A 27,739-nucleotide genomic window follows, 5' to 3' on the forward strand; every position below is an offset into this window, starting at 1 on the left:
ATGGGCTGCAAGACCATCGCCAAGCAGCTTGGTGAGAAGGTGACAACAGTTGGTGAGATTATTCGCAAATGGAAGAAACACAAAAGAACTGTCAATCTCCCTCGGCCTGGGGCTCCATGCAAGATCTCACCTCGTGGAGTTGCAATGATCATGAGAACGGTGAGGAAACAGCCGAAAACTACACGGGAGGATCTTGTCAATGATCTCAAGGCAGGTGGGACCATAGTCACCAAGAAAACAATTGGTAACACACTACGCCGTGAAGGACTGAAATCCTGCAGCACCCACAAGGTCCCCCCTGCTCAAGAAAGCACATATACATGCCCGTCTGAAGTTTGCCAATGAACATCTGAATGAGTCAGAGGACAGCTGGGTGAAAGTGTTGTGGTCAGATGAGACCAAAATGGAGCTCTTTGGCATCAACTCAACTCGCTGTGTTTGGAGGAATGCTGCCTATGACCCCAAGAACACCATCCCCACCGTCAAACATGGAGGTGGAAACATTATGCTTTGAGGGTGTTTTTCTGCTAAGGGGACAGGACAACTTCACCGCATCAAAGGGACGATAGACGGGGCCATGTACCGTCAAATCTTGGGTGAGAACCCAAGAAAGAAAATGGGTCGTGGAAGGGTATTCCAGCATGACAATGACCGAAAACACACAGCTAAGGCAACAAAAGAATGGCTCAAGAAGAAGCACATTAAGGTCCTGGAGTGGCCTAGCCAGTCTCCAGACCATAATCCCATAGAAAATCTGTGGAGGGAGCTGAAGGTTCAAGTTGCCAAATGTCAGCCTCGAAACTTTAATGACTTGGAGAAGATCTGCAGAGGAGTGGGACAAAATCCCTCCTGAGATGTGTGCAAACCTGGTGGCCAACTACAAGAAACGTCTGACCTCTGATTGCCAACAAGGGTTTTGCCACCAAGTACTAAGTCATGTTTTGCAGAGGGGTCAAATACTTATTTCCCTCATTAAAATGCAAATCATTTTATTACATTTTTGACATGACTTTTTCTGGATTTTTTGTTGTTGTTATTCTGTCTCTCACTGTTCAAATAAACCTACCATTACAATTATAGACGGATAATTTCTTTGTCAGTGGGCAAACGTACAAAATTAGCAGGGGATCAAATACTTTTCCCCCCTCTGTGTGTGTGTGTGTGTTTATTTATATTAGCCAATCACATAATGGCACTTGATCCAGACAAACTCAGCTACTGTTGTGTTCAATCTTTGGGCATCTTTTGAGTTCAATATCATTACGTCTAAACCTTTGTCCTTTTTTGTTGTTGCCAAAAACAAAACAAGATGTCCTGATCTTTCTTACATCTCTCAGATAAAGGACAGACACTTCAGAACAAACATCCTTTTGTGTGTGTGTGGGGGGGGGGGGGGGGGGTCTGTTGATCCATGTAATGAATCGGTTATTCAATAGCACTAGACTTTGGCTTTGGCTATGGAATTAGAATTTTGGGCTATGGAATCTAGTTGAAACCAGACAGGGGGCAAAGGAAGTCAGTGAATGATTTTTGGTAGTGAGGAAGACAAAGTGAATTAATAAAGTTTTTGGTGACAGTCAGCTTTGAAATTAGCACATTTTGCATATTATCGCAAACGGAGTACTACAAGGTAGTGGATTCAGCTGTAAACTAGCAAGGAAAGTTAGACTACAATCAAATTTGGAAGCTACTGGTATCGTCTTGCATTGTAAAACTATATGGACATTGTCTTTGTGAACAGTAATGAACAGTTTCAACATATATACATACCATGTTTCATTATTCAAGGGGCTGCACTGACAGACTTGATCCTCTCAATTAAGTGAGACAGAACGTAATTGATTAGAACGTAGTGAATTACCTAAAATTAATAATGTCAAGATCTGGGTATCTCAGGCAGAGCCTGATATTTATATTGTATTGGCTAACTGATAAAACCCTAGACTGAAGTTGCTATGGATGGTTACAATGTGTTTAGGGCTGATGGGAAAGGCAAAGAATCTTCTTTCTGTGTCACTGTTAAAGGCTACATCCAGTCCTAAACCATTTGTATTGCTGGCTTTAAGTCTTCAGATGTGTTCAAACTCAAGAATAACAGTTCTAGGAATCTAACGTCCACCTTCCGCCAAGAAGTGTGTACTAAACGAATGCACTGATTTAATTGCAACTTTTATTACCCCACAGGTGTTGATTTTTGGAGATTTTAAACATTACATGGGAAACGCAGGATGCTGATTTTCTAAATGATTTTTGTACTAATTTAAATTTGACACAGCTGATTAAAGCCCACTCGTCCAAACTTAAAGGACCCTACGAAATCGACTTTGATTAACCACATATTTACAAATACTCCAGAAAAATATGCTGGGAGTGGGGTATTTGCTTTGAACATTAGTGACCACTGTCCCATTGCATGTGCCAGGAATATACGGATGCCTCGATTCAAACCTCGATTTATCAAAAATATAAATTTTAACCATTTCAGTGAACAGGCCTTTTGTGACCTTTATTTGGGTCACTTTGAATGTATTGCATCTATACCTGACCCAACGTTGGCTCTGAACCACTTCTAAAATGTTTTCAATTATATTATAGATAAAACATGCTCCCTTTAAAAAATGTTGAATTAAAAAAATCAGTCTTGCCGTTGGTTCAGTCCAGAGCTATCTGAAGTCAGCCATTTTGCCACAACTTTGGAAGTATGCTTGGGGGTCATTGTCCATTTGGAAGACCCATTTGCGACCACGCTTTAACTTCCTGACTGATGTCTTGAGATGTTGCTTCAATATATCCACACAATTTTCCTCATGATGCCATCTATTTTGTGAAATGCACCAGTCTCTCCTGCAGCAAAGCACCCCCACAACATGATGCTGCCACCCATGTGCTTCATGGTTGGGATGGTGTTCTTCAGCTAGCATCTTCACACGGTCCTTTGCTGTTGTTCTGGGATTGATATGCCCTTTTCACACCCAAGTACGTTCATCTCTAGGAGACAGAATGCGTCTCCTTCCTGAGCGGTATAACGGCTGCATGGTCCCATGGTTTAGTTTTAATGACTCCAACTTAAGGCTATGTAAACTTCCGACTTCAACTGTGCATACATACACACATACTTCACGCTACAGTAGAAACAACACTATATAAAGAAAATAAGGCACTTACTTTGATAGGAACACACACAAGTCCAAAGTTATTATTAGTAAGGAAAACAACAATGGAGGCAATGTGAGCACAAACCAGAAAATGTGCCAGTTCATGCAAGAATGAGCAAATGTGCGGAAAAAATGGGGAAGGGCTCTTCTCGAAGTGTGAAGTTTGTCCGGTCCAGTAAGGCATCAAACAAATTGTCCGCAACACTGAAATGGGCTACTGCTATGTGAACGAATGAGGAGGCATAACAACCATCAATTGAAACTGTTAGAAAATACAACTTGTTAGAAAATAATTTGAAATTGACAAGTTGAAACATAGCCTATACATAATTAGCAGCCAGCGCGTGTTAAATGCGTAACAATCACATTTTGGAACAGATAATCCATTCTGACATCACGTGCATTAAACAACTCATGCTGGGACGACCGTTAGAGATATTTGGAACTCACGTATGAAACGGTTAAACTACTTTCATATTTACCTTGAATGTGTGTATTTTGAAGTACAGGCTACATTTGGCCTTTATATTTGCCAAATTGAATGTTCTTTTTAATATAACTCTGATTTTGTTGGACATAATAATAAAAACCTCACAGTGAATTGTAATTTTATTAGTTTGAGACCGTTATGAACACTTCATAGTGTGTTCATGGACTAGTTAGCATCACTGCACAACGCGATCATGATAAATGTTCATGCCCTTCCTACTGCTTCTGAAGTGTGTTTATGTTACCAAACTAGCCAGCGGGCAATCTTACTCTGTGTGACTGATTCATTTCTGTTATTACTCACGTTCTTACATGAACTGCAATCACACGTTCTGCTAACTGGAGCATTGCGTGTGATCACATGGCATAATAAAAGTCAAATCCATAAACATAATTAAGGTCTTAATCCATAAGAAACTTTCACCGGTCATGCTAAGTTTGTTTTAGGACTGACCCTAATTATTTGACTTGTCAGCTGTTGGTCGACCAATAATAAATAAATAAATATATTTATATATTTTTTATTTTTAAAATCGAGCAGTGGCATATATATTAGGGCTGTTGCCGACTAAAGAAAATCTTGGTCGACAGAGTATTCCATTGACCAATAGATTGGTCAAGTTTTATAAGGTGTCCAAACTTTTGACTCGTTCTGTATATAGACACATCCTGTTTTTGAATCAAATCAACTATATGCAGTGACGAAAATAATGAGAATGTTTGATGAAATAAGACATATAAATGACTAGAGGGCTCAGACTTGCTGCACTGTGTTAAAATGACAGCGAGTCACTTTGTGACTAGCACCCGTTGTCTCACTCACTTCTCCCTGCTGCTGCAGGGGACACCGCAGAACATCAGTGTTTATCACGCTGTCCGAGTTACTGTAGCTGCAACATGATTACTGACATTTCTGACTGAAAGGTTCCGATACCAAAAACCCTCATTTGTTTAGGAACAATATTCCCTATTCCCTCAACACTTGCTCTTTTACGTGACATGTATGCATCACCTACAGTGGGGCAAAAAAGTATTTAGTCAGCCACCAATTGTGCAAGATCTCCCATTTAAAAAGATGAGAGAGGCCTGTAATTTTCATCATAGGTACACTTCAACTATGACAGACAAAATTTTTTGGGGAAAATCCAGAAAATCACATTGCAGGATTTTTTATGAATTTATTTGCAAATTATGGTGGAAAATAAGTATTTGGTCAATAACAAAAGTTTCTCAATACTTTGTTATATACTTTTTTTTGGCAATGCCAGAGGTCAAATGTTTTCTGTAAGTCTTCACAAGGTTCACACACACTGTTGCTGGTATTTTGGCCCATTCCTCGATGCAGATCTCCTCTAGAGCAGTGATGTTTTGGGGCTGTTGCTGGGCAACACGGACTTTCAACTCCCTCCAAAGATTTTCTTTGGGGTTGAGATCTGGAGACTGGCTAGTCCAGGACCTTGAAATGCTTCTTACGAAGCCACTCCTTTGTTGCCCGGGCGGTGTGTTTTGGATCATTATCATGCTGAAAGACCCAGCCACGTTTCATCTTCAATGCCCTTGCTGGTGGAAGGAGGTTTTCAATCAAAATCTCACGATACATGGCCCCATTCATTCTTTCCTATACACGGATCAGTCGTTCCGGGCCCTTTGCAGAAAAACAGCCCCAAAGCATGATGTTTCCACCCCCATGTTTCACAGTAGGTATGGTGTTCTTTGGATGCAACTCAGCATTCTTTGTCCTCCAAACACGACGAGTTGAGTTTTTACCAAAAAGTTATATTTTGGTTTCATCTGACCATATGACATTATTCTGGATCATCCAAATGCTCTCTAGCAAACTTCAGACGGGCCTGGACATGTACTGGCTTAAGCAGGGGGACACGTCTGGCACTGCAGGATTTGAGTCCCTGGCGGCGTAGTGTGTTACTGATGGTAGGCTTTGTTACTTTGGTCCCAGCGCTCTGCAGGTCATTCACTAGGTCCCCCTGTGTGGTTCTGGGATTTTTGCTCACCATTCTTGTGATCATTTTGACCCCCACGGGGTGAGATCTTGCGTGGAGCCCCAGATCGAGGGAGATTATCAGTGGTCTTGTATGTCTTCCATTTCCTAATAATTGCTCCCACAGTTGATTCTTCAAACCAAGCTGCTTACCTATTGCAGATTCAGTCTTCTCAGCCTGGTGCAGGTCTACAATTTTGTTTCTGGTGTCCTTTGACAGCTCTTTGGTCTTGGCCATAGTGGAGTTTGGAGTGTGACTGTTTGAGGTTGTGGACAGGTGTCTTTTATACTGATAACAAGTTGAAACAGGTGCCATTAATACAGGTAACGAGTGGAGGACAGAGGAGCCTCTTAAAGAAGAAGTTACAGGTCTGTGAGAGCCAGAAATCTTGCTTGTTTGTAGGTGACCAAATACTTTTTTCCCACCATAATTTGCAAATAAATTCATTAAAAATCCTACAATGGGATTTTCTGGATTTTTTTTCTCATTTTGTCTGTCATAGTTGAAGTGTACCTATGATGAAAATTACAGGCCTCTCATCTTTTTAAGTGGGAGAAATTGCACAATTGGTGACTGACTAAATACTTTTTTTGCCCCACTGTATAGCCTATATCATAATCTAATCAATAAAATGGTAAAAACAAACTCCGAACACAGTAACGTGCTGACCAAACCGGAAGCGCGCATGTTGATTTTGTACCCCCACACCAGACACAATCAGGACACGCAGGATGAAATGTCAAAAACTCTGAACCAATTATATTATTTTGGGGACAGGTCGAAAAGCATTAAACATTTATGGCAATTTAGCTAGCTAGCTAGCTTATTTGTACTCGGATATAAAACATTGGGTTGTTATTTTACCTGAAATGCACAATGTCCTCTACTCTGACAAATTATTATTTTTAAAATGAACTAGGCAAGTCAATTAAGAACAAATTCTAATTTACAATGACGGCTTACCCCGGCTAAACCCGGACGACACTGGACCAATTGTGCGCTGCCCTATGGGACTCCCAATCACAGCCAGATGTGATGCAGCCTGTATTCGAACCAGGGACTGCAGTGACACCTCATGCACTGAGACAGCTGCACCACTCGGGAGCCCAATTAATCCACAGATTAAACGGCAAACCGAATTCCTCTCTCATCATCTCTTCCTTCCTCAGGCTTCTTTTTTTACTTATTTAGACTTTACATGGCAGCTGGCAACCAACTTTACGGTGCATTACTACAACCGCCAGTTCATCTTTCAATCACCCACGCCGCGGGTATATTCTCCTAAACACCAATGAGGAGCTGGCCTGTGGGTATATGACCTTAAAAACCAATGAGGAGATGGGAGGCCGGACTTGCAGCGCATTGAGTGTCACAAATAGAACCAATTTCTATTGTAACATTACAATTCACTGTGAGAGGTTTTTATCAGTGTCCAACAGAGTTAGGGCTGTGAAAAAAATAAAACAAGGAGAAATATTGGCAAGGGACGAGTGCAGTGGGTACTTATAGGGGTTGCAACCAAAGATGCTAGCGTGATGAAACCTTGGGCCTGTGTGTTTTGGGACAAAACTAAACAGAAAATTATGTCAGCAATAGGACTCAATATACTTTGCATTTCAGGGCTGGAAAAAATCTGACCACTGTCAACATTACAAGGACGAAAGGGAAAACGATGGAAGGCATGATGTCAATTAGCCTAGTACAATAGAGACCCAAATTTAGAAGGCAGAAAGCGGTCATTAGTTATCCATCTCCAAACACTCCAAACACTAACACCTAGATCATACTGACAGCGTCATTGGGCAAAATGGAAACAGCATTCACCTTTTGCTAACATTTCTGTCAAGCTGTCAACGCATACAGTTTGATGCACACGTTCGATAAAACCAACACAGAACGCACTGCAACTCCCTCTGTGACGCAATGCTGCAAGGCAAACGCAGCGTTCCACTGGAAACAAATGTACTTCTGGTGTACCAAAACGCAATGACCGAGGCGTAACACCCTGATTGAGTGTGCAGCCTAGCCGTGTGTGTAATGAGGGTTTAACACGGAGTAAGCATTCATTAATTCCTGCGCTGATTAACTCTCTGACAGTGGAGCTGCCTGGGCAGTATAGGTGTGTCACTGACACAGCTACTCAACATCATCTTACTGACATCTGCTACAGCACGCTCTGTCAGGTACTGAGAAAACTAGGTCTATACATCTACATGTCACAAACATCAATTATCATACTATCTCCATTCCATTTGCAGAACATTTAAATTGTACTTCTCACATATTAATAGATTATCCTTTGGTGGCTAAGGCTCAACTCAATACAAGTCAATGTAAAGTTCTTCATACAAAAAAGTAAACTGCTGACTAGGAGGCTAATTCACCAAGATGATCTGCTCATTTGTGAAGGGCTTTGGGTTGCGAGAAGACTGTAATCCACATTACCCTCCTAGATTATACATTCCTCAGAGTACACCATCATGTGACAACAGTAGCCATCCCTCAGCTCCAATATCGCTATGGCTGTGGAGGTGAGCCGTGGCCCAGGGGTTTCCAAGGGGCAAAGACCGCCATATGAACACGTCTAGCTGGCTGTAGAATATTCAAAATGAGAAACAAAATGAGTTCTTGTTGATCCATATCCCTGGTTCACTACACTTTGTCTAAAACATGCTCTACACGTAGGATTTAAGATCATATGGTGGCACCATATTCCAACACCATCACATAAATTCTAGACAAAAGAGGTTAGAAACCTAAACGCTGTTAACTTTCTGCTGCAAAGGCAAGCATTTAAAATTCCTTCCCCACTAACCTCAAATACTGATTTCTAAACATAAAGACTGAAATTCCATTGGCTTTCACTCCCATTCATAGCACTGCCAAAGTGTTACATCCATCTCAACAATTGAACCGTTTATTCTTCAGCATAACATAAGTGTCCCCTTTCCAGTAGAATAAGAAAGTGCTGAGAGTGTGTAGGGCAATCCACCCTCTCTATTTTCCCCCTGCTAATCTGCACAGATCAGAAAAGGTGAAAACAATACGGTAGAAGTAGAAACACTGCTCTGCGCAGCAGACAGGGGTGGATCAATCGGTCTGTGATGTCTGTCTGTCAAAAGCTGACATGACTTGGGCAGTGTGTGTGTACACTAGAGGTCAACCGATTATGATTTTTCAACGCCGATGCCGATTGGAGGACCCAAATAAAGTCGATACCGATTAATCGGCCAATTTTATTTTATTTTATTTATTTATTTGTAATAATGACAATTACAACAATACTGAATGAACACTTTTAGTTTCACATAATACATCAATAAAATCAATTTAGCCTCAAATAAGTAATCAAACACGTTCAATTTGGTTTAAATAATGCAAAAATAAAGTGTTGGAGAAGTAAAAGTGCAATATGTACCATGTAAGAAAGCTAACATTTAAGTTCCTTGCTCAGACCATGAGAACATTTGAAAGCTGGTGGTTCCTCTTAACATGAGTCTTCAATATTCCCGGGTAAGACGTTTTAGGTTGTAGTTATTATAGGAATTATAGGACTATTTCTCTCTATACTATTTGTATTTCATATACCTTTGACTATTGGATGTTCTTATAGGCACTCTAGTATTGCCAGTGTAACAGTATAGCTTCCATCCCTCTCCTCACCCTTACCTGGGCTTGAACAAGGAACACATCGACAAAAGTTACCCACAAAGAATTGTTACCCATCACTCCACAAAAGCCACGGCCCTTGCAGAGCAAGGGGAACAACCACTTCAAGGTCTCAGAGCGAGTGACGTCACCGATTGAAACGATATTACCGCGTACGCCGCTAACTAGCTCGGGAGTTGAAAGGCTTGAAGTCATAAACAGCTCAATGATTGAAGCACAGCGAAGAGCTGCTGGCAAACGCATGAAAGTGCTGTTTGAATGAATGCTTACGAGCCTGCTGCTGCCTACCACCACTCAGTCAGACTGCTCTATCAAATATCAAATCATATACTTAAACATAATAACACACAGAAACACGAGCCTTCGGTCATTAATATGGGCAAATTCGGAAAATATCATTTCGAAAACAAAACTTTTATTCTTTCAATGAAATACAGAACCGTTCCGTATTTTATCTAAAGGGTGGCATCCATAAGTCTAAATATTCCTGTTACATTGCACAACCTTCAATGTTATGTAATAATTATGTACAATTCTGGCAAATTAGTTCTCAACGATCCAGGCGGCCGAAACTGTTGCATATACCCTAACTCTGCGTGCAATGAAAGCAAGTGACACAATTTCCCTAACCTGGATTTATTTTAACTAAATAGGCAGGTTTAATAAAATATACTTCTGGGTATTGAATTTAAGAAAGGCATTGATGTTTATGGTTAGGTACATTCGTGCAACGATTGTGCTTTTTTCGCAAATGCGCTTTTGTTAAATCATCCCGTTTGGCGAAGTTGGCTGTCTTTGTTAGGAATAAATAGTCTTCACACAGTTCGCAACGAGCCAGACGGCCCAAATTGCTGCATATACCCTGACTCTGTTGCACAGAAAGCAAGAGAAGTGACAATTTCCCTAGTTAAAAGAAACTCATGTTAGAAGGCAATATTAACTAAATATGCAGGTTTTAAAATATATACTATTGTATTGATTTTAAGAAAGGCGTTGATGTTTATGGTTAGGTACACATTGGTGCAACGACAGTGCTTTTTTCGTGAATGCTCTTGTTAAATCACCCGTTTGGCAAAGTAGGCTAGGATTCAATGATAAATTAACAGGCAACGCATCGATTGTATGCAACGCAGAACAAGCTAGATAAACTAGTAATATCAACCATGTATAGTCAACCTCTTTGGGATAGGGGGTAGCATTTTCACTTTTAGATAAATAGCGTGCCCAATTTCAACTTCCTGCTGCTCATGCCAAGAATATAAGATATGCATATTATTAGTAGATTTGGATAGAAAACACTGAAGTTTCTAAAACGGTTTGAATCATGTCTGTGAGTATAACAGAACTTATGTAGCAGGCAAAACCCCGAGAACTAACCGTTCAGAATATTTTTTTTTCTGTTCAGTGAGTTCTCCTTGGCAAACTATATTTCTTAGGAACTGGTTTTCAGTTCCTATCGCTTCCACTGGATGTCACCAGTCTTTGGAATTTGGTTGAGGTTATTCATTTGTGCAATGAAGAAGTAGGCCATCTAGGAACTGCGTAACACTGTTGAGAGTTGCGCAAGACGTGAAAAGTAGCATGGTTTGTTGTCTTCCTGTATTGAACACAGATAGACCAGTCTACAATTTGATCAATTATTAACGTTTAAAAATACCTAAAGTTGTATTACAAAAGTAGTTTGAAATATTTCGGTAACTTTTGAGATATTTTGTAGTGACTTACCCATTTTGGAAGCAGTTTTTTTTTGGATCAAACGCGCTTTAAAATTGACATTTGGATATATATGGACGGAATTAATTGAACAAAAGGACCATGTGATGTTAATGGGACATATTGGAGTGCCAACAAAAGAAGCTCGTCAAAGGTAATGCATGTTTAAAATTTTATTTCTGCGCTTTGTGTAGCGCCTGCAGGGTTGAAATATGCTACCCTCTTTGTTGACTGTTGTGCCATCATCAGATAATAGCTTCTTATGCTTTCGCCGAAAAGCCTTTTGAAAATATGACATGTTGGATGGATTCACAACGAGTGTAGCTTTAATTGAGTATCTTACATGTGTGATTTAACGAAAGTGTGATTTTTATATAAAAAAACATTTTTTGCCACATTGCATTTTCCCTGGCTTTTGGGACGCAACTGTCCCCTATACCATAAGAAGTTAACTAGTGATTATGTTAAGATTTATTTTTTATTTTTTATAAGCTAGTACTTTTTTAGGATAGAGTGGTCTGCTCTGCACGCAGGTGGTAGTAGCAAGCGCAAGCAGGTCTAGATCATTTGATGGAAAATTCTGTCCCCCCTAGCGATGGACGTTAGTCCCGCTTCAGAAGCGGCATTCCTTAACAGACAGGTAAAATGCCCATTCAGTTGCACTTCAAAACTATCTCCAGACAAGGTTTTGTGTCTGCATTTAAAAATAAGTAGTGTACCCTTATGGACAAATAAACCCTTGAAAGCGCCTCAGTTACGGCATATGACTGCCCGGCTATAGCGGTCATACATACCTAATAGGACCATTATTCTGCTTTGAAGTGGATTTTTTTAAAACAGAAAACCGATTTGTAGTTTAAACATCAAGCAAAATCCCTAGTCTGTGTGTTTTAAAATGCAGAGTCACTGCAGTCTAAAGTATACAAAATGTCACTTCCAGCTGAGCACTGCCCTGTCTAGTGTCTAAGGAGTAGCATAGAGCGCTCTCAGACAGTGAGAGCGCACACATGGTTGTGTCTGCCATCTCACATACACACACTGTCTGGCATCCCACTCACCCACACACAGTGCTGCCGTGGCGACCTGGATTCACCCAATCCAAACAATTCCTAACCACCACCAGGCACTCAGCCGGCTGCATCACTCCACTAGGAAGAACTCCCCCCGCATGCAAGGTCATGTCCAGGACACTGTGTTTTAAGGCAAATGCTGACTAAACAATTAATGGTCTAAATGTCATTCAGCACATCAGATACAACATTATGGAAGGAATGTTAAAAGCAGCATGCTGAAGGTAAGAGACAACATGGGACAATCTCTTTAGTGATGTGTCTATCAGCTGGCCTACTAGTGTAGGAAATACTGTCACTTTTATACCCCAATATCAATCAATCGGTCAAAAACATAAAGGCACTGATTTGGGACTCACCCATCATCGTCTCCATCCACGGCTTTGAAGAGTCCGGCAGAAGAGGTTAAGGCACTGACGGCCGTGGCGGCGGCTGCGTTACTTTCAGTCCCCAGGCCTGTGCCTGCCGCAGTGCCACCCTCCCCAGCCAGCTTGGCCATGGTCTGGGCCAGCAGGGCAGACTGGTCCTGGAAGAGCAGGCGCTGGGCATCCTCCAGCTGGGTGGTGGTGAAGGAGGGCAGGCTGGCGTACAGGGCACTGGCTTGGGAAGCCACAGCCTGGGTGTGGGCCTGTGCACTGCTGAAGTCCTGGGGCATGCTGACCCCGGGTGGCTGCGCCTGGGGGTGAGACTGGGCCAGGCCACTGCCGTTTTGGGGCTGGGAGTCACTCTGTGGGTTAGGAGGAAGCACATTGGAGACTAGACAGCCCTGGTTAGGGAGGGCAGTGTTAGACAGCTGGGTGGCAAGTCCTTGGGCTTTGCTTGGGAATGACTGCTGTTGTTGCTGATGTTGGTGGTCCAGGGGGAGAGAGTGTCCTTGTGGCTGCTGCCCAAACCCAGTCACTCCTCCTGGGCCCATCTGAGGCATTAACCCCCCTCCTGCAACAGAGGCCTGGATTGAGGTCTGCTGGGGCTGCTGTTGGACGAGACCCTGGGGTTGGAGCTGGGGCATGGAGCCAACCACCTGCTGCTGCGAGACTCCCATCATCTGCCCGGAACCAGGCAGGGCCTGTGGAACAGCAGGTTGGGGTAAGCCTGCCTTGGGCTGGGGGTAGTCTGGAGGCATGCCCCCTCCCTGGCTCAGCCTGTGCACCGGGGCTACCTGGGGAGTCGCAGAAGGCTGCTGTGTAAGAGCATAGCCCATCTGCTTCTGGAGCACCCCCACTAGGCTCTGAGCTGAGCCAGGAGCCGGGATGGAGGCTGCCTGGGCGTAGGTGAGCGGCTGCTGGGGCATAGGAGTGGTTTGGTGGCCTATGGTGGTCTGGAGGCCCACCATGTTGATGGGGGCAGGCTGGTGAACGCTGGCAGGGACTGAGGGAGCCACGGTGGGCAGCAGGTGAGACTGGGACACCACCATGGGGAAACCTGGGCGGGAGGTCTGGAAGGACGGAGGGGGGTTGGAGTAGTCCTGGTAGTGGGGGTGGGGCTGGAGTAATGGGGGGCCTCCAGCATCTCCACTTCCCACACTCTCTGTGTAGTGACTCAGTGTGCTGACTGTGCTGCTCACTGAACTCCCACTGGTGTTCTCCCTCTCCGACCCCACTTTCACACACTCAGGCCCACACGGCCGCATGCTGTCCACAACCCGGCCACTAGGGGCAGTAGCCTCAGAGGACAAGGGGGCAGGGGCCGAAGCTGGGGTCTCCTTGTCATAGTACTCAGCACATGTCCATCTGCCCTTTTTAAATGGCTCTGAGCTGGAGTCAAGCTTGACCACTCTGAAACGGGAGCTAGTGGTGGCAGGAGCTGGGGTTGGGGGGGGATGGGAGGAGGGGACTGAGGCTAGAGCCATGCCTGAGGAGCTCATCCCTGGCTGAGGTATGGCAGCTCCTCCACCCTGTGTGCCACTGGAGGGCCCCAACACCACAGAGCCACTGGCAGCAGCAGAAATCATAGTGATGCTCGAGTTCACAGTTCCAGAGCTTTGGTGTTGGATCAGATTGACATTGGGGTTGCCAAAGTTACTCCCCATCAAACCTCCAACCCTCCCACTGCAACTCATCACACTAGGGGGGAAGCCACCACCACTGCTGCTAGCGCTGGTGCTAACACCTCCCATCACAGATACATTGGAAGAGCTGTACATATTCACATTACAAACATTGCTGGTCAGGGGATTAGCTATGCTAACAGTAGCTACTGCAGCAGAGCTGTGCATTCCAGGGAGAGAGACAGCTGCTACAGGCTGAGTAGCAACACTGGCAGAACCCACTGAAACATTCTCCAGAGGTACCTCCATTGTAGAAGGCATATTTAGGGCACCCCCAGCCCCTCCAGAGGTGGGAGTAAAGTGGGGGTCAGAGGAAGGAGGCTGAGCCAGGGCCTGCTGAGGGTGATTATGTTGCCTCTGGTGATGGTAGTGGTGCACATTTCCGTTCACCATCCCTCCGTGCTGGGGACCCTGGGGCAAGGAGTGGGGGGGCTGGTTGGGGGAGATAGCCCCGGGGGTGTCCGCCTCATGAAAGTTATTCAGCGTCTCCTCTGAGGAGCTCCTTGCACCCCCAGCCATGTCATTGGCCCTGGAGAGGGAGACATCCAGGATCTCTGAAGAGGACAGATCCTCTGTATGAGACTCATCCAGATCATCATAGCTCTCTGTGTCCTCCGCTATGCTGTTGTTGGTGCTCACAGAGATCTGTGCTGGAGTCACACTGGTGATCTGGAAGCCACTCTTCTTCTTCATCATCATCTGAGACCCAGAGGAGAGAGCCTGGGGCTGTGGCTGGGAGTGCAGGTTAAGGCTGTGGGGAGGGTGCTGAGGCCCAGGGGAGGATGATCCAACAGGAGGTTGAGACTGCATCAATAGGGGGGATTGGTAGTCTTCAGTGGGAACGTGGCATTTGCTAACAGCTGGACTAGTCGGTGTTGACAACGTGGGAACACTCCCGGCGCCGGTGTTAATGTTGCTAACATTACCCCTTCTAGGAAAATTCGCCGGGTGCGCCATCTTTCTGACGCTGCCAGAGTCTCCTGCAGAATGAGGATGGTGCATTTTGAAAGATTCCAGGGGATAACGTTACACTTCGTTAGGGCAGCCGTTTTGGCAAAAACTGATATTTAACAATAACTTAATATCAACCGACAATAAATAAATCTGTTTTAAAGACAAGGTTCAAACATTTAGCTTTTTGGGATTTCTAAACGTCTTCCCTCGTGACGGAAAATGCTCGCGTTTGACAATCAGTTGACGAGCCGAAATGCTAACAAGCTAACTAGCTTGTTAGCTAGTCTAACATAAGCGTATGGGCTTGCTAGCCAGTTACAGACGCGTATGTTCTCACATACAAGCCAGCATTTCGTCGTTGTACTATATTATCTCAATAGGTAAATTGTTATAATTGATAAATTGTTATAACACAAACTGAGTAAGCAGTAAGCATCCAAAGCGAGAGCTGATACAGAAGTGCAACGTTAGCTCCATCACTATCCACACACTGTGGTGAGTTGCATTATTGAATTTCTCAGAAGCAAAAAATGAAAACAAGCAATCCTTTACCGATATAAGGTTGTCCTTAGGAGAATATAACCACTTAATTATCTCGCAAAACGGGTTAATCCATTCTGAAAAGTCTTTGTTATAGCTAACGTTAGCTAGTCCAATGTTTGCTGTATCACTCCCTCTTCCAAAAGCTATTCACAGCCAGTCCGCCTTCTTGTTCTTGCACTGTGGCTCGAACCGTTGAAGTGTGACGAGACCGATGGGAGGAGGGTTTCCACTAGTTACCACAGCGACAGAGTGAAAATTGTCTATATCGTAAGAATTCTTGAAAACAAAAATGCTTTTTGGTCTTGACATAAGGTTAGGGTTAGGCATAATATTAGCAGTGTAGTTACGGTTGAGGTTAGGTTTAAAATATGAAAATAATTGTCAGAAATGGGCGTGGTTTATGAATGTGTGGCTGTGGTAACTAGTGACGACGGGGGAGGAGAAAACTTGCTAACATGGCGACCACGCATGCTCTATTGATGCCCAGACGAGTCAGACAAAAAGCAGTCTGGAGAGAAGAGACTGAGAGAACAACAGGGGAGAGGCAGGCAACGGACAAAAAATAGTTTCAGTAGGCCTAGATCATGTTTCGAAAAATACCAAGCGACCGAGACGGTGGGACAAAACGACTCTTACAGAATATTCCCATTCCTTTACCCTTGTGCAACCCAACTGGATAAAATCATAAATGCTTGCAGCTTGCCATGATTTTAAATAGGCTTATGAGAGATGGATAGGGAAATGTGTTATGGGTGTCATAATGCCAATCACATTATTTTCATGAACGGTAGACAAGAGTAGCAATATGGTAGGATAAATCACTCAAAAAAATGTATATTCCATCAGCCATATTGTTATGTCGTTTTCGTAGGGCATCAGAGTTCTGTTTTACCTTTAACTTCTAACAAAAACAACAAAAGGAAATGTTTTGGTCTGAACAAAACTTTAACAACACAAACAACAAGATCAGTTGTGTGTTTTTACTGTGAAACAAAAGGCATGCAGACAGAATATTCTGCAGACAGAATGGAGCCGGCCAGACGTGTTCACTGCACTGACGATTATTCTACATGCATGTATTGTGAGAGTGTGTTTATTGTGGTGGGTACTCCAGGTCAGTAACCCCTCCCGTTGCCACGAAGTCTGTTCTGGATGTGTGCGTGTACCTCCACCTCCCTGTATTCTGGTGCCTTCTGTTTTATCACTGTTGGCTGCCATCGAGACCAGACCCACCTGTTGTTGTGAATGTCTTAGTGAATAACAGCAGATAGTCTGGTACCATCTGAATGTGCTTTGTTTGGCCAACTTCTCTGACTATCGTTGTCATGACATACTCCTCTCTCCTATTCTCTCTTCTCCTCTCATACTATTTCCTCTACTTTCCTCTCACCTCCTCTCATCCCTGAGTCATTGGCTCAGTCACAGCCACCAGATAGTTAATTAAAACACCAGGAGGCCCTCAGGACTGTTACACTCAGGTGGGACGCTGTATGAGAGGAGTTAGGGAGAGAGAGAGAGATGTGTTTGTGGAGAGGACAGAGGAAGATTAAGTGAATGAAATAGAAAGAATCAGAGAGAGGGGCTATGGGGGAGATAGACAGTACAGAGAGGGAGCAATAGACGATTGAATTGAGAGAGAGCGAATGAGAGCATGTGCCCATTGTGGGTGACTGGCAGGCAGGCAGCAGCAGGCTGTGACCAGACCGTGCAGGCAGACAGATTGTGCTCATCCATACAAATGACGGAGGGAGAGAGAGCCAGCGAGAGGCGAGCGCAATGTAAGCGTCTGGTACAGTCAGCAGCTTTAAATCACTCTGGCACTCCACAACAAAACACACTGAGCACTATTGTTCTGCCCTAACAATAATACTCAATTTATACACAGACTGTCATTTTGTAAACACTCATTTCTTTGATGGGAATGACAAAAAAAATCTTTCCCTCCTCGTCTTCAGTTTTTATGTCCAGCGGCGCTCGTCACTTCCTCTTGAACTTTCAATGAGGGAGAGCTCGGTTAGTTGTTTTGGAAAGTTTGTAGTTTTGGAAAGTTTTAAAAGTCTATTGAAAAAGTTTGGTTACTAGCTATCTACCTTTTGAATTTGGATCCCACGCTGCAGTTGGCATCAGTTGCTGTGACCACTACTGTCTGTCCAGTGATCCTGCTGACCAAGGCCAGGTCTGAGGAGCTGTTTGTTGTAACAGCTAACCTAGCTGCTAGCTAGCAGCTTATCAAGCTAGCAGGGCTTTCATGAGGGCTTGAACGCAGCCCGCAACGCAGTTAGCCATTGTGGCTAGGACCACGGATTGTCCCGAGCTTGTGGCTGTCTAGATCCCTGCTGTTTGTTGTTGTTGTTTTCAAACTTCCCTGCGACCTGCCGCGCCTGGAACTGCGAGGAGTAACAGCGTAACTTAAGTTGCTACTATGACAAAGACCAAAGCCAGCGGGAGTGCCGTTGAGGACAATGGTGTCTCTATCACAGGTGAAGTATCTTTTAAACAAACAAAATGAGTTCTACAAGCAGTTGTTACAACAACAAGAAAATAGCTTCAAGTGTTTTGTCCAAATACTGTTGGGAGTCAACTATTACAAGAATGGACAACCTCAACAGAGGTCCAGGACCTCTCAGTTCTCCCAGGATCAGTTCAAGAAGTTTAAACGTGAAAAGGCACGATGACAGCAATCTGTAAGTCATTGAGAGAGGATGTCAGTTCTGTATGTGAATCCATGATAACAATGGCAGAGAAATCTGATTTTCCCGAGGGACAATCAGCCCCCTCCTGTACTCCCTTTTCACCCATGAATGCATGGCCATGCACATCTCCAACTCAATCATCAAGTTGGCAGATGACACAACAGTTGTAGGCTTGATCACCAACAACGACGAGGGAGGAGGTGAGGGCACTCAAAGTGGGGTGTCAGTAAAATAAAATCTCACCAAAGGAGATGATCGTGGACTTCAGGAAACAGTAGAGGGAGCATATGTATATATGTATATATTCTTATTCCATCCCTTTACTTAGGTTTGTGTGTATTAGGTAGTTGTTGTGGAATTGTTAGGTTACTTGTTAGATATTACTGCACTGTCGGAACTAGAAGCAAAATCATTTCGCTACACTCTCAATAACATCTGCTGACCATGTGTATGTGGCCAATACAATTTGAAGGCAGAACAACATGGTTGTGGACGGAATTGCAAAATCTCCACTTGAAACCTGGACGGAGTCTGAGGACAAAGTGAGGGAAATGATCTCTGAGAAACTGAAGAGGGACAGCAGATTGAGGTGGAGCACGCCAACATGACTGTTAAACCCACCACCGGCCCAGGTAACAATCCCAGGCCGATAGTGGTCAAGTTCCTGAGGTTCAAGGACAAGGTAGCTGTTCTGGAAAGAGCCAAGAACTTGAGAGGAATGTATATCTTCCTCAACGAGGGCGACTCAGAAGCTGTGCGCCAGAAGAGGAAAGAACTTACCTGCCAGAGCGTGTGGGGACATTGCTTACATCCGCTATGACAATATATGTAGTCTTAGAAGTAAGGTTCATGAAATCAATAACTTGCTAACATCAGATAACATTCATATATTATACATTTCTGAGACTTGCTTAGATAATTTATTTGATGATACAGCAGTAGCAATACAAAGACATAACATCTATAGAAGAGACAGGAATGCTTACGCAGGAGATGTTGCTGTATATATTCAGAGCCTTATTCCTGTAATGCTTAGGGAAGATCTTATGTCAAGTGTTATTGAATTGTTGTGGTTGCAGGTGCACCTGGCATATCTAAAGCCTTTTATTTTGGGGTGTTGCTATTGGCCACCAAGTACTAACAGTCATTATCTACACTGAACAAAAATATAAATGCAACATGTAAAGTGCTGGTCCCATGTTTCATGACCTGAAATAAAAGATCCAAGAAATGTTCCATATGCACAAAAATACTATTTCTCTCAAATTGTGTGCAGAAATTTGTTTACATCCCTGTTAGTGAGCGTTTTGGCCTTTGTCAAGATAATCCATCCACCTGACAGGTGTGGCATATCAAGAAGCTGATTAAACAGCACGATCATTATACAGGTGCAACTTGTGCTGGGGACAATAAAAGGCCACTCTAAAATGTGCAGTTTGTCACACAACACAATGCCACAGATTTCTAAAGTTTTGAGGGAGCATGCAATTGCAATGCTGACTGCAGGAATGTCCACAAGAGGTGTTGGCAGAGAATTTAATGTTAATTTCTCTACCATAAGCCACCTCCAATGTCATTTTAGAGAATTTGGCAGTACGTCCAACCTGCCTCACAACCGCAGACCGTGTGTAACCACGACTTGCCCAGGACCTCCACATCCGGGTTTTCTGTCCTCAGATAAAGAGGGCTATGAAAGCCTGTCTACATATGAAGAGGTCCCAATGAAGAGCAGTGGTTCTCAGTCCTGGTCGTGGGAACTCAAAGGGGTGCACATTTTGTCTTAGCACTGCACGGCTGATTCAAATGACCAACTCATCATCAAGCTTCAAGTGGTATTTATATATTCATTTGTGATGCTATCCCTGATATGATCCTGTTATTGTCACATGCTACACATGCACATACAGTGCCTTGCGAAAGTATTCGGCCCCCTTGAACTTTGCGACCTTTTGCCACATTTCAGGCTTCAAACATAAAGATATAAAACTGTATTTTTTTGTGAAGAATCAACAACAAGTGGGACACAATCATGAAGTGGAACGACATTTATTGGATATTTCAAACTTTTTTAACAAAACAAAAACTGAAAAATTGGGCGTGCAAAATTATTCAGCCCCTTTACTTTCAGTGCAGCAAACTCTCTCCAGAAGTTCAGTGAGGATCTCTGAATGATCCAATGTTGACCTAAATGACTAATGATGATAAATACAATCCACCTGTGTGTAATCAAGTCTCCGTATAAATGCACCTGCACTGTGATAGTCTCAGAGGTCCGTTAAAAGCGCAGAGAGCATCATGAAGAACAAGGAACACACCAGGCAGGTCCGAGATACTGTTGTGAAGAAGTTTAAAGCCGGATTTGGATACAAAAAGATTTCCCAAGCTTTAAACATCCCAAGGAGCACTGTGCAAGCGATAATATTGAAATGGAAGGAGTATCAGACCACTGCAAATCTACCAAGACCTGGCCGTCCCTCTTAACTTTCAGCTCATACAAGGAGAAGACTGAATAATTTTGCACGCCCAATTTTTCAGTTTTTGATTTGTTAAAAAAGTTTGAAATATCCAATAAATGTCGTTCCACTTCATGATTGTGTCCCACTTGTTGTTGATTCTTCACAAAAAAAATACAGTTTTATATCTTTATGTTTGAAGCCTGAAATGTGGCAAAAGGTCGCAAAGTTCAAGGGGGCCGAATACTTTCGCAAGGCACTGTATGTGTGCCCATGCATCTATCAATCCAATGTTACCATGATTTGTTATCAGGGATATTATACATTACTATTCCACAATGACCTGGTGATTTAAACGTCTAACAATTACATTGTCTTCCATATTCCTACAGTTACCTTGTAACTGGAAATTCCTTCAAAATGATTGCCTACAGTTAACATGTAGGGCACTGCAAGGTTGGGTGACCAGGGCCATCTGGGACTGCCTCCTGGAGGAATTCATGTGTGTGAAGGCTACTGGTGTCCTGCATAACTTCATGAGGATACACAGGAGGACCAGGAGGGGTTCTGCAGCTCGCCGCCATGTGCCAGATGAGAAGTTTGCTGCTCTGCAGGATGTTTCAAGGATGGGGTCCAACAATGCAGCAAGAGAGGCAGTCCGTGTGCGGGAGATCTTCACCTCCTACTTCTTTGAAGAGGGTGCTGTTCCCTGGCAACACCATAGACAACACTGTGCACGACCAAAGGCTATTTTAAGAGCCATTCGTATTGCTGTAAGAGTACACTTCCATTTACTTAGCTATGTCAACTGCAGTTATACATTTCCAGTTTATCTCCCTTTGATTTCTACCTCTCAGGTGAGGGTGCTGTTTAGGTAAGGGTGTGATGTCTGTACAAAAACAAAACAGGCTACTTTACATCAACCATATAAACATTTAAAAAAATAACAATTGGACACCCTATAACCCACATCTACACACTCATATATCAATCTGATTTATGGATTGTGCACCTAAGCAGGCTGTTAAGGGATTTGTTTTATCAATAATGACTAATTATGTATACATTTCAATCAGGACTGACTAATCAGAATACTATTATGTTACTGTATAGATGTAATCCCAGTACTGAATATGATGTGTGTAATTATAATAAAGAATTAGAACAAAGACTGTCTGTTCATTGGTAGAAATGAATGAACTTATCGTCAGACTGGCTAGAATGCTTATCTACACAGGAAGACCTTGGCTCGGTCATAAATTATCTAAATTGGTGGGTGACGATGCGGGAAGGCTTGAGAACTATACTGCCATTGTACCAGAGTGGAGAAGAGACGGGACAGTTCGAAAACGAATGACGTCATTTTCAGTTTATAACCTCTGGTAAATTGTATCGTGTTCAGTACTCTCGAGAATAAACGCTACAGATTGATTTTGAGACTGGTCTCTGTCCATTTTATGCAAATAAGGATCTTACAAATTCTTAGGAGTGGGCAGAGTGTTTCATTGAATTGGTTAAATAAAACATAAAGGAATTTAATAGGCTCGGTGTATAACTGGCTCCTTCCACCTTCAAAGAATAGGCAAGAGGACCAACCATGGAGAATAGTATAACACTTCATTATTTCTATAACTACGCTATATTGTTTGTCCTCATGTGTCCGTTCATGTTTTTCGGCATAAAGTACTCTGCAGCCACTTAGTGTGGTGTGGACACCAGGTGAGGCCACACACACAGATTTCTGTTGAACACTGTCACTTTAACGACCTTATTTTCTCAATAACAGTCTCTCTCCTTCACTTCATCCCTCTCTCCTCTTCTCCCTAAATCCTCTAGGTTAAATCAGCTGTGTCGGTGAATCCCTCCCACATCTGAACTGGCTACATGGAGTGCACAGCATGATCAGAGGAGAGAGGTCACTTGGTCAGATTAACAGGAAGTATTATTAAAGAAAGTCTTTAAATTGAAATACAGATATAGATGCAATAGTCACAGAGTTAATGATCCAAGGTCAGTTTTGAATTTCTCCTCCTGATTATTATGATGACTAACAATGTTAGAATAAAAAATAAAAACAAGGCTTAAACATGCTCTCTCTCTCTCTCTCGTCTGCAGATACTGTATGTTTTGATGTGAGAGGATGCCAACCCCCAGTCCCATCCTCACCACCTCACCCGCTTTTAAGATAACCTTCGGGCCGACCAGAGACACTATTATGTAGTTGTGATGAACTGAGAGAATATTCGGGTAGCACTGATTCATTAATCATATGCTCCCTTCCCTGCTCCTATGTTCTTACCCTTTCTGTCTTTTACACCTTTCTCGCTGCCACCTCTTTCTTCCTCTGTCTTTATAATGCACAACAGATGTGCATTGAAGCTATCCTGTGATTATCAGATCAATGCAGATGAAGGGCATTAGATATTGAGATGAACCGGTTTTAGAGTATTTACATGATGCATAGGAAGTGTAGTGTACTGTTTATATGAATTACAAATCAGCCTTTAACTAGTTAAATCTTGTTTCAAGTCTATTGGTTACAATGTGTAACCATTGATGTCCCAGGACCAAGATTGGTAAACACTGTTGAAGTGTATAGTTGTAATACATACATGCAGACACAGCATCATTCAAAGACTGGAAATTGATACTCTTGGTATTGGATATGACTGAAAAATTATCTCAAAGACATCCATACCTGAACTGCACCTTTATTTGCCAAGGTAGAGTACATGATCAGTGAATATATTTAATGTACGGACTACAATGTGGGGACCTCATGCATGGTAATAACTACATGTATATACGTCTTGCATTCTTGGCACAAAGTTATATTATATTCTACTCAATCCATAGATATCATTAATGTCATTCAGACTGCTCTGAAGTTGATACAAAGGCTATGATAGCGGAGGTTCATAGCCAAGTTCTGAACTAATATGTATACCAAACGCTTGGGTCTATACACAGATCGGCTAGATAGCTAGCTACACATCCATAGGCATACAGGTATTTTTATCCTCCACTGCACCATAAGAAAGAACATAGCTAGCTAGCTCTGTTATTTAATCTATCTGCATTGCATGGCAAATATCAGCAAGGCAAGCTTACAAAATTGTAAATTCTATTTACAGTAAATGCTTTAGCTAGCTAGATTCTTTACATCCACTGTTTTACAAGACAACAGCCTGGTTTGCTGGTTGTTTCAGGAGTCCCTAAAACATGAAACATCCAGAATTACAATTTCATTCTCATGTCACAACACCCACAAAGCTAGCCAGCTAGCTGGCTAATGTTAGCTAGTCAGCTAGCTTGCTAAATCGCAATTTTTGTAAATTAACTTTATGATAAAAAAATATGCTTAATCGTTTCTCTCTACATTAACTAACATATTCCTGTCAACTGTAATTTTTTTCTGTGCCACCAGAGACTGGGTTCGCGCCCAGGCTCTGTCGTAACCGGCCACGACTGGGAGGTCCGTGGGGCGAAGCATAATTGGCCTAGCGTCGTCCATGTTAGGTAAGGTTTGGCCGGTAGGGAAATCCTTGTCTCATCGCGCACCAGCGACTCCTGTGGCGGGCCGGGCGCAGTGCACTCTAACCAAGGTTGCCAGGTGCATGGTGTTTCCTCTGACACATTGGTGCGTCTGGCTTCCGGGTTGGATGCGCGCTGTGTTAAAAAGCAGTGTGGCTTGGTTGGGTTGTGTATCGGAGGACGCATGACTTTCAACTTTCGTCTCTCCCGAGCCCGTACGGGAGTTGTAGCGATGAGACAAGATAGTAGCTACTAAAAAACAATTGGATACCACGAAATTGGGGAGAAAAAGGGGTAAAAAAAAAAAAAAAACATGGGATAAGGACATCCCAGCCGGCCAAATCCTCCCTTAACCCAGATGACGCTGGGCCTATTGTGCGCCGCTTCATGGGTCTCCTGGGCATGCCCGGCTGCGGCACAGCCTGAGATCGAACCCGGTTTGTAGTGACACATCAAGCACTGCCGATGTGCCACTCTGGAAGCCTGACGCTTCTCCTGTTTTTGTATTCACTCCATATTCGTTCCTATTAAACTCACCGACTGCACCTGCATCCTGCTTCTCCGTTACAACGTTACATGTTGTGTTTATATTTTCGTTCAGTGTATTTATGCCAAAATATTTACTCTATTCTACTGAGCCATTTACTTTATGTTCGTATTCTTATATTTTATTATTAGGGGTTCAACAGCAAAGCTGTATTTGTTGCCGTTGATTATTATTCCTCTTCTTCCGTAATGGCACATTCACATGCAAATTCCCATGAAATGGAAAGGCGCAAGGTGCAACTTGCATAACGGTGAAGGGCCAAGGGCCAAGGGCCACACCCTCTCATGCAATGCCATGACAATTGGCCAGATGGTGGCGCTATAACAAAGCAATTGAAAATGCAAGCTTTGAAAGGTTATGCCCCTCATGATGGATTTTTTGCCATTTTGAATTTTGTGAAAAACACTTAAAACGCTACTCTTCTGGCACTGAATGACCCTTCTGCCACGAAATGTGATATGTGGCATCTATGGACAAAGTTCTCCCAACCCAATATTTTCCAGACTTGTAACTAAAACAACATGGCCGCTATTGATCAATATGCATTCACATGGGCGTAATCTGGCACATAAATTCATAGAAATCAGTCACGGATATTCAAATTGTAACAACTTGTTATATGTTTTCCAAACACTGTGAAGACTCAGCATTTCATTGGATGGTGTATAACATAATAAAACCCTAACTCAAAAGCAAACCAATAGGCCATGCTGTGTTTCACAGCTCTTGACATTAAGGAGGCTGATGTAAATGTAGTTCAGTGCAGCATGCTGGTGACAGGTGAACAGAGCAGGAATTACTGAAACAACAGGGGCTTAGGGCCAGTAGAGGAGTGGGCCATGCCCAATGATGTGGGGTGGAGTGTCTGTGCCGGTCCCAGGCCCTCTATCTGGGCCTTTTGTCCACTCAGCCCCCTGTGTGTATGTGTTTCCTCGCTCCTAATGGGAACCAATTGCTTATTTTTGTTGGACAGTACTCCTACCAGAAAATGTATATGCTGTACTAGGTATTTTAAATATATATTTCTTTATGTATTTTTGGGGACTTTGTATCATTTGATTTACACAACACACCTACCACTTTGAAAATGCAAAATATTTTTTATTGTGAAACAAACAAGAAATAAGACAAAAAAAACCCAGAAAACTTGAGTGTGCATAGCTATTCACTCCTCCCCTAAATCAATACTTTGTAGAGCCACCTTTTGCAGCAATTATAGCCACAAGTCTCTTGGGGTATGTCTCTATAATCTCTTGGGATATGTGTCTTGGGGCGGCAGGTTAGAGCGCTTGACTCGTAACCGAAAGGTTGCAAGATTGAATCCCCGAGCTGACAAGGTAAAAACCTGTTGTTCTACCCCTGAACAAGGAAGTTAACCCACTGTTCTTAGGCTGTCATTGAAAATAAGAATTTGTTCTTAACTGACTTGCCTAGTTAACTTGCCTAGTTTTGCCCATTCCTTAAGGCAAAGCTGCTCCAGTTGAATGGGTTCCGCTGGTGTACAGCAACCTTTAAGTCATACCACAGATTCTCAATTAGATTGAGTTCTGGGCTTTGACTAGGCCATTCCAAGACCTTTAAATGTTTCCCCTTAAATCACTCGAGTGTTGCTTTAGCAGTATGCTTAGGGTCATTGTCCTGCTGGAAGGTGAACCTCCGTCCCAGTCTCAAATCTCTGGAAGACTGAAACAGGTTTCCCTCAAGAATATCCCTGTATTTAGCACCATCCATCATTCCTTCAATTCTGACCAGTTTCCCAGTCCCTGCTGATGAAAAACATCCCCACACCACCATGCTTCACTGTGGGGATGGTGTTCTCAGGGTGATGAGAGGTGTTGGGTTTGCGCCAGACATAGTGTTTTCCTTTTTGGCCAAAAAGTTCAATTTTAGTCTTATCTGACCAGAGCACCTTCTTCCATATTTTTGGGGAGTCTCCCACATGCCTTTTGGCGAACACCAAACGTGTTTGCATATTTTTTTCTTTAAACAATGGCTTTTTTTCTGGCCACTCTTCTATAAAGCCCAGCTCTGTGGAGTGTACGGCTTAAAGTGGTCCTATGGACAGATACTCCAATCTCTGCTGTGGAGCTTTGCATCTCCTTCAGGGTTATCTTTGGTCTCTTTGCAGCCTCTCTGATTAATGCCCTCATTGCCTGGTCTGTGAGTCTTGGTGGGCGGCCCTCTCTTGGCAGGTTTTGTTGTGGTGCCATATTCTTTAAATTTTTTAATAATGGATTTAATGGTGCTCCATGGGATGTTCAAAGTTTCTGATATTTTTTTATAACCCAACCCTGATCCGTACTTCTCCACAACTTTGTCCCTGACCTGTTTGGAGATGGTGCCGCTTGTTTGGTGGTGCCCCTTGCTTAGTGTTGTTGCAGACTCAGGGGCCTTTCAGAACAGGTGTGTATATAAACTGAGATCATGTGACAGATCATGTGACACTTAGATTGCACACAGGTGGACTTTATTTAACTAATTATGTGACTTCTGAATGTAATTGGTTGCACCAGATCTTATTTAGGGGCTTCATAGCAAAGAGGGTGAATACATATGCACGCACCACTTTTCCATTTTTTTTTTATATATATATATATATCATTTTTTGAAACAAGTTATTTTTAACATTTCACTTCACCAATTTGGACAATTTTTTTGTATGTCCATTACATGAAATCCAAATAAAAATCTATTTAAATTACAGGTTGTAATGCAACAAAATAGGAAAGATGCCAAGGGGGATGAATACTTTTGCAAGGCACTGTATCTAGTAAACACTTCGGATACAAGGTCGGTGTCTCTTTTTTGAACAAAATAGTAAGGTGGCCAATAACTGTGTCGATAATACGGGACATATTTTTTTTGATAATCC

General features: G+C 43.0%; 1 protein-coding gene across 2 annotated transcripts in view; it reads right to left on the reverse strand.

Moving 5' to 3' along the window:
• The window catches only part of LOC110520372 (TSC22 domain family protein 1), a 75,460-nt gene extending 57,454 nt beyond the window's left edge, over positions 1-18,006 (reverse strand). The window contains exons 1-2 of one of the 2 annotated variants that reach the window (XM_090230149.1): positions 15,650-15,842; positions 12,456-15,123 (exon numbers count right to left, since the gene is read on the reverse strand). In XM_090230149.1, the coding sequence (XP_090086275.1) occupies positions 12,456-15,100 (2,645 nt within the window). In that variant the 5' untranslated portion in view covers positions 15,101-15,123; positions 15,650-15,842. Of the gene's footprint in view, positions 1-12,455 lie in introns of both variants that reach the window. The other variant, XM_021597639.3, reaches the window with a different exon arrangement.
• Positions 18,007-27,739: the final 9,733 nt, after the last annotated feature.

The sequence above is a fragment of the Oncorhynchus mykiss genome, chromosome 3, assembly GCF_057628025.1.
Source record: "Oncorhynchus mykiss isolate SJ-2025 chromosome 3, ASM5762802v1, whole genome shotgun sequence".
NCBI lineage: Eukaryota > Metazoa > Chordata > Actinopteri > Salmoniformes > Salmonidae > Oncorhynchus > Oncorhynchus mykiss.